We start from the raw sequence: 12,768 nt of genomic DNA, 5'->3' as shown, positions 1-12,768 counted from the left end.
CATCAACTTGGGGGAGGACCCCTCAAATATTTTATGGGGGCGAAGCCCCATTGACTCCTATGGGGGGGCGGGGAGGCGCTTAGGTTTCCCATTCCTGGCCTCGACGGTTCTGAGGAAATGAACGCATGACATTGCTCAGGCCAGTAGTCCATAAAATACTTTATTGAAATAAAATCAATATCTTCATGTTAATGAAAACCGATTGTAAAAGGCGTCTGTCTGTCGAATCATTCGCGGGACCCCCAACCCCACCCCACCCCGTGTCTGAGACAGCGAAAGAAGAAAAAGAGCCCCCTTCTGCCCAAATCCTTCTCACCCAACGCCCACCCAGCGCGAAGGCGACGTTTTCCTTACGAGTGCACAACAGGGGCGGAGGCGGGGGCAGCTCAAACGCGCAGTAAATACAACGGATTCAACTGAGAATAATAGTCCACTAACCATTTTGCCACCCATCTTCTTCCACTTTGCAGCTTCTGAAAAACAAAGTCAGTAGCGCGCCCCTCGTCTGTTTTGTGCGCCTACTCCTCTTTACGCATCAGGCAATCCACTTGGTTTTTAAAGAAACCACGTACGCGCAAGCGAGCGCCTCAGCGAGGACCAGTTGATTGGCAAGGCGCACAAGCCTGCAGTTCAAGCCGTAATGGCTGGAGGTTCCAACAGGGCGCGCGCGGATGCGAGAGGGAGGGTTTCGAAGGCGTCGCGGATCCAGCCTCTTAGGCCACTCAAGGGAGAAGCAAGGCGCTTCGGCCGCGGCCGCCTTTGCAGTACCGTAAGTCTCTGTGTTGCAAGGCACTCCCGCCGAGAGGCCTCAGCCTGCGGCGCGCCGTTATTCCTCTTGGCTGACTTGGCAGGGGGAGCCCAGGCTTTCCGCTTGCTTCTCTGCTTCCTTCGCTCGCTCTTGCTCGGTCAGCTGCTCGCTGGTAGGAATGGAGTTTTTCTTCGGGCGGCCTTTGGGCTTTGTGGGAGATTCGAGGCCTCCGCCTTGCAGAACCTGCAAAAAAGAAAAAAGGGGGAAATCGGGAGAAGAAAGCAAGAAGGCCCAGAGAATTTAATCAGCTGGCGGGGGGGAATTACAGGCTTATAAGGAACCCATCCTTTTAATTTATTTTTTAAAAAGGAAATTCAAAGTAAAAAAATCTCCCGATTTCTAAAAAGCATCGGTTCCCCAGGATTTTAACACCGACCCTGACCCTCCACCTGGCTTGCGCGATCCAGTGGTCCAACTAGGACTGTGTGGGTTTGTTTTTTCCCTGCAGAAATCCTGCGCTTTTGACAGAATCCTGGCAGGCAGAAATCCAACTAAGCGAGCCTTTCCCCAGCAAGTGGTTCTCCCCGCGGAAGATAGCCTCACCTTGGTTTCTACCTTGCGCAGCTGTAAAAGAAGCACCAGTCTTGTCCGAAACCGGTGGCCATCTTCAGGCAGCAAGTAAGGGTTACTCTCCTGCTGCAGGGGAGCGAGGCTGAGAGGATCGCCTTGGCTGCTGGATCTGTGCACTCACTCAGAGCACCAGTTCCTAACCAGGAAAGATCCGTGCTGGTTTGTTTTATAAGAGTACTTCTGCTTACAATTGGAGCTTCTCCAGGAGTTTAGATCAGGGGTGCCTAACCTGTGGCCCTCCGCATTACATTCCTAGGTATGCCTGCTCTAAAATAAGCCCCGGGTGAAGAGGCACAGGATTTCCGCCTAAAGGACGCTGCAAAAACGCCTGCCAGTTTTTGCCAGATGATGTCTGACGGATGCTGGAGGCCACGACAAGAGACCCTCACTCCGTAAAAGCCAACCGCACTGCAATCCTGTACAGGATCCACAGGGTTTCTTCCCAGTAGAATTTCCGGAATAGTGGACCTGTGGCCTCCTAGAGGTCACTGGACTACAATTCCCATCATTCCTGGCCATTGGCCTTGCTGACGGGGGCTGATGGGAGTTGGAGTCCTATGAGCCCTGGAAGGTGTACAAGGCTGCCGCTTTATTCTTAACTACTGCGCGCAAATGCAGTTACAATGTGTTGCCAGGCTTTGTTTTCCTTCGAAGCGAGACTCATTGGAACTAACGAGAATGCCTCCTAGGAGCATAATATGACTGGATGCCGGAGGTGCATGGACTGCAATGCCGGTACTAACTGTGTTTGCGCATATTAGCCGTGTTACTTTGTTGCTATTTTTCCATACTATGGTTTAATTTCTGCAATGTCCGGGTGTTATGACTACTTTGGGTTCCTTTGGGAGGAAAAAGTGGGATTTATATTTAATTAATTGACTGATTCGATTTAATGGTGAGGTTTTTCTAAAACGCTGCGCATTGCCCTGCGCTCTTTCAGTAGGAAGGGCAGTATACAAACACAATTAATGATGATTATTATTAATAATAATAATCCTTTACACTTGCCTCTCCACCTTTCCTTTCCTCTGGGTGTCTCCCCAAGTTATCTAATGTTCCTTTGTAATGCTCCGTGCACACCGATGGAATAAGACTACAGTAATAATAAATCACCGTGAATGTGTGTCAGGCCCCACTTATTTCAATGAGTTTGTTTCCCACATTCCTGTTGTGAGAATCGGGGTGTAAATAAGATCGATCAACTACCTATCTGGACTTTAAAGTTGCGATCAGGATCAGCGTAGGAGAGACTGGCTTTAAACAGCCCAGGTTCAATCTATCATCTCTTTCAAGTTCCACGTGAAGAACAGGGCAGCCTCTCCGTCCCTTGAATATCCCAGTCAAGGTCTTGTTCTGGGATAACAGCAGGTCGAAGGCATCGGTGTGGGCATAGCTGCACCGATTACCATCCCGTTAGAACTCCACATTGAAATCCACGAGTAATCCATGGATCTATCAATCCTACAGATCACCAGTGTCAGGCTTTCTGCCAGCAATGGGAGGGGTGGCTCAGTGAGGAGGATCAGCTTTGAATCCTGAGTCCTCCTTATACATCTTGGGACCGAGGAAGTGGGGTCGACTGGCTTTTCCCTGCCAAGAGTACGTTTTGCCCGGGGAAGCCCTGAAGGTTTGAGTCGGGTTGGCGCAATGGCACAGGTACAATCTTTGACCTTGCCACAGTCCAATGAGATGGGCCCGCTGTATACTGCAGTCCGCCATTTGTAGTTGGACTACAACTCGCACCATTCCTGGCCATTAGCCATGCTGCCTCGAACTGATAGGAGTTGTGGTCTAAAACGTCTGGTGGACCGAGGTTCTCCACCCCTGGAAGGAACCCTTTCTGTCTGCAGCCTTAGGAAATCTGTGGGTTGGGGGGCGTATTACTTTTCCTACAGAGGAAAGGGTTACAATTGACTAGCATTTTCTTTCCTTTACGGTTGGGGTGGATGCGTCCAGGTCACACCGGTACTTGGAGACAGGCAGGAGGAGAGAAAACAAACCTCTGCCATTATATTCCTGGCGCCTTCTTTCTCCCTTTGCTAGGAGGTCAAAAAAAAGCCATTTGGCTGGAACAGTGTGTTTTTCAGCGGTTGCCTATCTAAGTACATGGGGTGAAGGGGGGGGGGACACCGATTTAAATGGTTGAACTTCCAGAAAGCACACTTACTATTTTCTTCCATTTCATTCGCCTATTTTGGTACCAAGTTTTCACCTGTAGTTGACTCAGGCCCAGGGATTCCGCCAAATCTATCCTACAGGGAAGAGAAGAGAGGGCGCACGTGGCTCGAGATCTCTATCTCCAGATCCGCCTTCCCTTGCGCAAACTGCGCCGCTATCCACTCACCATCCCTTTCCCTCTACGCCCACCACCCACCCTCTTTAATAGGGCCAGGACCTCTAGTTCTGGGAGCGCAGCATTTTCGTATATAAAGTGAGCAAATATGGCGACCCTGAGAGGTTGGCTCGCTAAAGAAAAGAAATAAATAAGCAATTTATCAAGTCCGTCCAGGGAGCTTCATGAATGAATAGTTATGTTGTCCTTTTCAGAAAGAAAGATCATATTTACGTATCTAGTATTCCACACTGGAATGTCTGGTGGATCATCAATAAGCAAACCCAAAATGAGCCATATTTGCAAGCTGGGGGCCTCAGTATCCTCCTGCGCACACAATTAAATCTTGCAGTGATGTGGGAAACGACCCTGGGTGTTGTCCTACTGGAGAAACGGCGGCCAAAGGAAGAATGGACTCATTCCGGGTTTCGACCCCCATCCCCATTGTGGGGAAGAAGGGTTCAGCGGGGGGTCGGAGGCTTGCCCAGGTGGGGTGGTTCGCGGAAGTACCTTTGCGGACTTTGAGCTCTGGTGGGGACTGGGGGAACTGATCCTGACACCTGTAAGAGTTCCCGGGCTGGCTTTCTCGACGTGCGCTCTCCCTCTCTCTTTTGGCAAGAAGGCAAGCCGATAGGATTCCCCTCACCCACCCCACAACGATCCCCACCACCGTGTACTGTCCGGCTGTACGCCCCGTGGGGGGGGGGGCTGCCTCTAACTCCCACTGTTCCCGGTTCCTCCCTCTCCCTGGGCGAGGACCCACCTGTCGGGTGTGGAGAGGTATTTCTGCTTCTCGAAGCGCTTCTCCAGGCCCATCAGCTGCAGCTCGGTGAAGACGGTGCGGCTCCGACGGCCTTTCTTGGCTTTGCCTCCCGCCTCCGGAGTCCCCGGCTCCAACTTCCCGCGGAGGTGCAGCTCGAGGGGCAGGTGAGGAGGACCCGAGCCGCCCTGGAGCCCGGAGCCCGCCGCTAGCAGCGCCGAGCTCAGGCCTGAGCAGCCCAGAGGCGCCAGCGGGAACTTGAAAACCGCCGCCTGCTCAGCCTTCAGCACCGCTGAAAACAAAGAGAGAGAGAGATTGAGAGTCAACAGCGGGGTGGGGGGAGAGAATCCTCGACGACCAGCCAAGCTCTAGCACCCTTGCCCGCCCCCCACTTCTGAGATGGCAGCGTCTGGAAGCAGGAAAGCGTCAGGACAAAGATCCCGGGGAAGAAAGCTTGCTGTTGCGCCTGGCAGATTCATAGGCTCGGTACTCTCCGGCCACTCTTCAGGGGATTTTTCCTTCCCCACAGACAAAAGAAGCCTTGTGGCGCTTTAAAGGGGAGCAGATCAATTATAGCTTCCCGTGACGCGATGGCGCACAGAGGTATTGTCACAGGAAGAGCCCTGCCGGATCAGGCCCAAGCCCCAGATAGTGCAGCTAGCATCCTGTACCCAGAGTCTCCTTGACCAGCAAGCCCACGAGCAGGACGCGAGTACAGCAGCAGCACTCGCTCCGCTTGGGACGCCCAGAAACTGGTATTCGCGCATACCACTTGGATCACTATAAATCTGCTTTCCACAAAGTTCTTTACTGCAGGGATTGCGCTGGGGCAGACAGTGTCCTTCTAAGACCTCGCTAGGTTACAGCTCCCATCATGTGGCTGGCAGATTATTAATAGAGTCCTAAAACAGAGGTAAGGTCTCTCCGGACCTCTAAGGTGGTAAAGAAGCTAAGAACCCGCTGAGATCTCGAATCGCTTGATCTATATATGTATTTCCTTTATTTGCATGGCAACTTTTCTCAAGGGAGCTCTGGGTGACCTGCGTGGCAGATAGGTCCCGCATTTCATCTTCCCACCCAGGTGAGGTAGAATATTAGAGTCACTGCCTCCAGATCACCGAGGAAGCCTCGGGGCGGAGCGGGACCTGTACTCAGAACCTTGAGGTCTACGCTTGCGCTCCTCCTCCTGCTGCTCTCCCTTCAACTCAATCTGGCAAGACGAAGCTGGATGTGAAACGGGGAGTCTCTTAGCTAGGAGGTGTCCGAGTGCCAGCCAGGAGGAGGCAGTGGGTGGAAATAGGAGCAGCTGGGGTTTATAATAATGAACGTATTTACTTGGCAGTTAAGACGCATTTAACTAAACTGCATTACTTCCGAGAAAACAAGGTTGGGATTAGGCTGCAGGAGCGTCGCTCCCTGCGCGGGAAATCGTGCAGCGCGATCTTTTCCTTCGAGGCTGATTTAGGATTAAGTCTCAGCGTGTCTGATTTTGGCTTAAAGGTGAATAGGGGCAGGTTGCACGATTTCTCGCGCACTGGCTAGCGATACTCTCGCAGCCCAATCCAGCCACTCGGAGGTTTATTGGAGGGCGCTGGGAAGGAGAGCCGAGTAATGAGAGCGCCTCTTAAAGTGCGTCTAGATCCAAAGCGATTGGGTATCGAAAGTGGGGGTGGGGGTGAGAGCGGGAGAGATCGACAGGGAAGGATTCCTTTCCTGTAAGTCCCATCAGCCATCCTGCCAATTTTCCATAACTAAACTGGTTTAACTGTCGATCCTCAGCTGCTGTATTTATCCGAAAGCCATTTCCAAGGAAACTAGCGCCCTGGTGAGTTCAGTGCTGTTGCCATTTCAATCGTAAACAAATTAAATCGAAACTTCCATTGATTGTGACGAGGGTGAATTAGGCGCTTCCTGTGCTGTAAATAGACGTCGATGACGTCAGTCGAAATTAGTTAACGTCCTATTTGGTAATACTTCGATTATGGGACTTACTCGCAAGTTGCGCTTGTTTGCATGTTTTTAGGATGGCAAAAATTGACTTATTTGAAAATGTTGCCGTTTTATTCAGCAGCTTGTGAATCTAGCATTCTGCTCCCAGTGATCATATTTTATATTTAGTTTCCCCCGAGGAGCAGTAGAACATATTCTATCGTTTGGAAAGAAAGGGAAAATTGCTGCTGCTAAAATATTTACAGTATTTTCGAATCATATAAGCATCAGGAATAGTTTTAAAAAATAAATAAATAATAACATTGGAAGCACAATATTAGACAAAACAAGTCCCTTCGATTTTAACGAAATTTACTTTCAAGCAATGCGTCTAGCAAACGGGTGAAAACCTTTTCTTATAAGAATTCAAGACACTACATGTAGCCTGTATATACTGTTGCTCAAAAACTATTTCCATGTTTGTGGAAATCTATTGTTAGTGAAGCAGTAACTCAATATTTCCCATAGAACAGGTAATAAATAGAGATTGATATATAGCCTACTGCTCTGATTTTGGAAAGTCTTTTGTCTAGCAGTTTATGAATGTGATTTTAAATGGAATCTAAATTTATTCCACTTTCATAGGCCGATTCGCAAGGCAATGGAAATGTAACCCGATATTTAGATTAAAGCTAGATTCTCAAAACACACTTATCTAGGAGTAAATGCTACTGAAGTCAATGGAACTTACGTCTGAGTAGACATGTGTAGGACTGAGCTGTACATAACATACACATTAATTTGCATGCAAATACACTAAAGGGCGTGTCAATCAAGCTTCTAAGACAATGCCAGCATTTTCCTCCATAATGGAAAAGTGAAAATAGAATAATGAAAAGATGTAAACAACTTTTGCTAGATTTGAGACAACCATTGTTTAAAGCAAGAACATCATAGCTTACAACCCCCCCCAAAAAAGCACACCCAATCCAGGGACAAGATCCAAACATAATTAAGCACTGAGTTGGAGAGAATTCAACATATGCTTAAATCTTCACCCATTAAAAGTAATGGCATTCAGTGTTCCACTCACCGCATCCATCTATATCTGTACAGCACCTTCCTATGCACGTTTACTCAGAAGCAGCCCCCATTGAGTTCAATGAAACTACCTTCCCTATCAAGCATGCAGAGGAGACCTGCCGCCTTCAATGATTTCCTCGCAAAACAGTGGAGGAATTTTCATTCGCTCCATCCAGGCAGGAGGTCATTTTTGGGGTACTTTTTCATCTTGCTGAGCAAACTCTAAAGGCGGCGGTACATTTGCATCCGCTTGAGACTTACAAATTCATCCGCACTCCGCATACCTTGGGGCGGGGAGGGGAAAGGTGCTGGCAGCGCTCGAGAGCCAATGCATACCGGCTACGGGGGGGAGAGGGAATCAGTTAAAAATAGACTAAGACGCAAATCGCTTATAATTTCAGATTTCTTTCCCTGGCAGAGTAGAAAGAGGCTCCCCAATGAATGCCATGTGAGCAGCTCTCCTGGACCCACCGGCCCCTCTCCGCGCTCCTATTTTCTTCAGCCTGCGATCCTGAAAGGTGTCAAGAGTGTGGCTCTTCGCTCGAAAGGGCGAATCCGCAGCGCGCGCTCCGAGTGCTGGCGCGGAAGCGATAGAATCCTCGCCAGTGGCGCAGCGTGGGGGGTGCAGGGGGGGCCGGCCGCACCGGGCGCAACATCTGGGGGTTAGGGTTAGGGGCGCAAATCCACGGGTTAGGGGGCGCAAATTACTTGCCTTGCCCCGGGTGCTGACAACCCACGCTACGCCACTGATCCTCGCGTCTCTCTTTTGGAACATCCACGACGTTTCTCTCCAAAAGGGACTCTCGGACCCACCCTGCTTCGGCTTAAATCGAGGCGCAGCGGCTTCCTGCTTCCTCCGCCTTTGTTGGTAGTTCAGGAGGTCGAAGAAGGGCTTTGAAGGCAATCGGGTCACCCCGCAGGGAGGATGAGCAGATCGAAACGCGCCGGCTGCCGCCACTGGCTTGTTAGGCGTTTACAAGGATCTAGTCCCCGCGGAAGAGACCCCAAAAATAAACAGCCGACGCGGGCTCAAATGCGCACCGTTTACCGGGCCAGGATGTCCCACAGGGAGGGGGTCTTTTGGTTTGGTTTTAGAAAGCCCATCCTGGGCTGCTTTCTCTAACGGTGGGACAATTTGCTCCTACAGAGTCGAAGAAAGAGCTACGCCTAGGCAAAAAAACCCCCAACCGCAGATGGCCCTCTGATGGGGGGGGGGGCTGTATCGGATCCGAATTCCACTCCTGACATAAAATGAGACCTAAATGATGATTTCTGAGGCCAGTGTTTGAAGACAGACATATTCAAATAGAAAGGGGGAGGGCGTGTGAATTCAGCGCGCAGGACACTTATGTAAACTTTTCTTTTTGGCAATTCCCTTGCTATCTCCTGACTCTGTTTTGAAGACCCGTTGGCGATCGTGTTATACTTGTCTTAATCGTAGGCCTCGTGCGAACCACTACCCGGCTAAGAGAAAATAGCTGGATTTATAAGGCAATGATCCTTTGCATGTAAGCCCCGCTGGGCTGATGTACTCGGTAAATGTGCAGAGGGTTGCGCTGTTAATCTGCTTTTTGTGCGCCCTCGGATCCTCGTCAACATTTTGTGGCCTATCCCTTCCCCTTCCCTGAAGTCATGGGAGATACAGACAAGATATATTATACATTTTCCCACCGATCTGCTATTCCATGTCAATTCAGAATTTCTTTTTAAAGCAAAAGAAGAAGAAGAGCTTGGATTTGATATCCCGCTTTATCACTGCCCAAAGGAGTCTCAAAGAGGCTCGGCCAAACGCAGTCCCATGAAAGGCCTTTGAAATCGATGGGCTTGGTCCCGCGTCAGCTCAGTGCTCGGGGAGGGATGCAAATTTGTTCAGCGCTGGAGTCCGAAAAGGGAATCGTTTTGCGCTGAAGAGGGAAGGGAAAGACTCTCTCGGAATCCTTCCGGCTCGAGAACCTGGTCTGTGCAGGCCTCAGAGACCCACAACCCCGCCGCTCCTTCGCGCGCGCTCTCTCCCTCTCTCACACACACAGAGCCCCGCCAATAAACTGTAAGGTTTACGCGTCTTGCCCCACCTGGTTTCCAAGCAGATTGCAAAAGGAGAGCAAGTTTGGTTCTAGGAGGCCCGGGTGGAGAACCAGGGGCAAGAAAACCCGTCCTCGGATGAAAAGGGATCTTCTCCTACAGAGAAATATCACACACACGTTTGTCATGGAGGCGCCATTTCAGGTTTGGGGACACAGCAAAGAGATACCGGAAGGCGAGAGCAAGATTGCAAGGTCCAAAGGCCCGCTCTACAAGACGGAATGGCACCGAAAGGAAACATTTTACGCATTTGGATACGGTTACTTTAAAAACAAAACAAAGCAAAGCAGTACCCCTCGTAGAAACATGGGCGGTTGATCTAATGCTGCTGAGGAGAGCTGGGGGTGGGCCTGAAACTGCTCTCGCTCGCAAGAAGGTCCGTTTCATCCCCCACTTGCTTTGTAGGGGGCTCAGGGTCACTCTCTTAGGGAGCAGTGCGCTGCCACTCGAGGACTCCATTTTTGGAGGAATCCTTCCCAGTCTTTGGTGCTCTGGAGTTTGACGACTGAGCCGTCCTTCCTCGAAAGCTTGGGGTTGGTCCGATAGGGCGTGAAGCGGAGCGAAGCAGCCACCCCGCGCCCAAACTGGCTCCCTCCGCCGGTTACCCGGGAGGAAGAGGTCCTAGACCACTAGGGAGTTAGTTCGGAGCAGCCACAGGCCTTTCCCCTTCGCCCCTCGCGTCCAGGCCGCGGCTCTTGCGGTGCAAGCCTCGACTCTTTCCCTCCATGCCATTCCACAGGATCTTGGGATCTTTTTATTGCAAGACCCAGCCATAACGCCGGCTCTGCTATCTCATCCAGCGGTAGATTCATCTGGACACAAGGGTGGGGGGGCGGGGGTGTCAAAGAGAGGCCCGATCCCGTCCCAGTTTACTCAGAAGTAAGTGTCACCGAACTCAACGGGCCTTCATAAAGCAAAACACGTGTCCTCCCCCCCGCACCCCACAGCCCCAAAAGCTCAGGGAACACAAGACTGCAGCCTTAAATCCATTCCCTTTCCTTTGATGCCATGCCACTGGAAACAACTGCTTGCCTAAAGGCATCGAATTAAATGGGTTGTGGATCGGCTTGTTTCCTTTCGCCTTGCTTGGACCCAGCACACACGCGCACGCCAAAACTCAAAACTTACTTATTCAAACCGATCTACATGGCTCGGAATAGGAATCCTCCGAATTGTGTTATTTACGGGTATGGGTGGTGGGACACGCTGACCCTCTCAAAGACAACAAACTTGCCTTTCCGTTTCTGGGGGAAAGTTATTTAAGTAAAACGAAAAGTTATTTAACTACGAAGCTTACGGGAGATTACTCCCTAGTTAGTGTATCTAGGACGGCAGCCGTTATGTCTCTCTGCAGTCTTACTCGGGAGAAATCCCCACTAACGTAAGACTTTGCTGTGCCACAGGCCTGTCCATCTCTTGAGCTACAGCTCTGGCGTGCCAGCCCTTTGGGGAGCGGGTCCCCTAGATTTTCACGGAAGGAAAGGCGCGCGTGTCTTTGGGGATCGCAGCCGAAGATTTACCCGAGGCCCTGATCCGTGAAGCCTTAGCCATGTTCGGCGGAGATCTGCCCCCTTTGAAAGAGGTGGGACTTGCCTCGACTTCTCCATACTGGGGGGGGGGGTCGGAGTGCTGAAACTCCCTCGAGAGCAGAGTTTCACTGTCCCTCGCGCGCCACCTCCCAAGGCACCCGCCGCCCCCTCGTCCAAAGATGGAAGGAGAAGCAGATCGGCGGAGCTTCCAGGCGGGGAGAGTTGACCTTGAGCAGGGAAAGGGGAAAAGCAGCCTCCAAGCAGCTCTTTGCGCGCGGACAAAAGAAGGTCCACGTCTATTTATTTCCGTTTCAGTCCCCACCTTCCCTCTCCAGGGGGCAGCCGAACTCTCCCGCTCCCCCCCCCACCCGACGCCCCACAAACAGCTCGATCCGGGGAGCGTCGGGATTCGGTTCACCCACCTGCCCACAGACCTACCTAGGGGGCTGTGGTAGGGCCGCGCCGAGAGCAGCGCTTTCACGCCGAACTTGAGCAGCTCTCCTGCCGGGGCAGAGCCCTTGGCGTCCGGGTGGTCCGTCAGGATCTCCTCGATCATAAAACTCCGGTAGCGGTGCGATCGGTGGTCGACGAAGGGGTCGGCGGGGAAATAGTGCGCGGCGGCGCCCAGCTCCAGCGGGTGCTGCATCGCTCTGCGCGGCCCCCGGGAGCCTGGTCCCTCCTCGGCCCGGCTCCGCGGCGCAACCCTCAGCGCGACCTCTCCCCGGACGCCTCTCCTTCCCGGACGCGCGCAGGCCTGGCGGAGGCAGAGACCATCCTGGCGGCCTCGGGGCGCCAAGCCCCTTCTTCGGATCCCCCTCGGAAGGAAGCGAGGCGGGGCGCGGCCGGTCTCCCCCGAGGGCCGCCCGCGCGTCTGCCCGCAGTCGCCGCCGAGGACCTCCCTGCGGAGTGAGGCCAGGCAGCCGAGCGCGCCGCGTCCGCTTGCTCGAAGGCGCGGCCTCCTCCGAGGAGCCCCTTCTCCTTTCTCCGCCCCAGCGCCGCTGCAGACAACAGCCTATTATAGGGCTGACGCGGGCTGGAGCGCGGAGGGGAGGGGAGGGGAGAGAGAGAGATGCCCGAGATGGGGAGGGGCGGGTACCTGGGAAGGAGCGCTGGATCCTGCGCCAATGCAAGCAAATTAGTCTCCACGCTGGACGGCTGGAGAAATCCAAGCCGTCCTCCCGCCCCCTCCCTGTGCAGCCACGAAAAAAGGTGCATCTGCCCTACTTTGGGGGCCAACTCCGCCCGAAGTGGAAACGATTCTCTCTCTCTCTCTCTCTCTCTCTCTCTCTCACTTCACAGTGGCTGGGAGCAGGGTTACTCGCAGGCATTTGATCCAGAACCGCAGCCTGCGCAGGGCAGCAAAGCCGGACAAGGCGACGATGGTCCCTGTCCAACGCTCTCGCCTTTATGGAGTAAGGCATCGGTGCTCAAAGGGTGTGGCAGGAGGGGCTGGCAAATGTGGTGGGAAGATTAAAAAAAAAAGAAAACTGCAGAATATGGATAGAGATACAAAATCAAGCACTGCTAGAAGGTGTTTCTCCCCCCTTCCCAAGGTATTTTTTCTCAATTAAAAATTCGGTGTGGCGCCAGCAAATTTTTATTCTGAAAGTGTGGCCCAGAGAGAAAAGTTTGAGAACCACTGAACTAAAGCATTTTCCAGGTTCCCACCTGAGGT

General features: G+C 52.2%; 1 protein-coding gene across 1 annotated transcript; it reads right to left on the bottom strand.

Annotated features, from left to right (window-relative positions):
• Positions 1-252: 252 nt before the first annotated feature.
• BARX1 (BARX homeobox 1) lies at positions 253-12,026 on the bottom strand. The gene is made up of 4 exons (XM_082213784.1): positions 11,532-12,026; positions 4,474-4,762; positions 3,546-3,630; positions 253-991 (listed from the first exon to the last, which is right to left on the bottom strand). The coding sequence occupies exons 1-4, from the start codon at positions 11,737-11,739 to the stop codon at positions 827-829; spliced, it is 747 nt and encodes a 248-aa protein (XP_082069910.1). The 5' UTR covers positions 11,740-12,026; the 3' UTR covers positions 253-826.
• Positions 12,027-12,768: the final 742 nt, after the last annotated feature.

Source organism: Podarcis vaucheri (genome assembly GCF_965113315.1).
Source record: "Podarcis vaucheri genome assembly, chromosome: 2".
Lineage (NCBI taxonomy): Eukaryota > Metazoa > Chordata > Lepidosauria > Squamata > Lacertidae > Podarcis > Podarcis vaucheri.
This window is presented reverse-complemented; position numbering and strand designations above follow the sequence as displayed.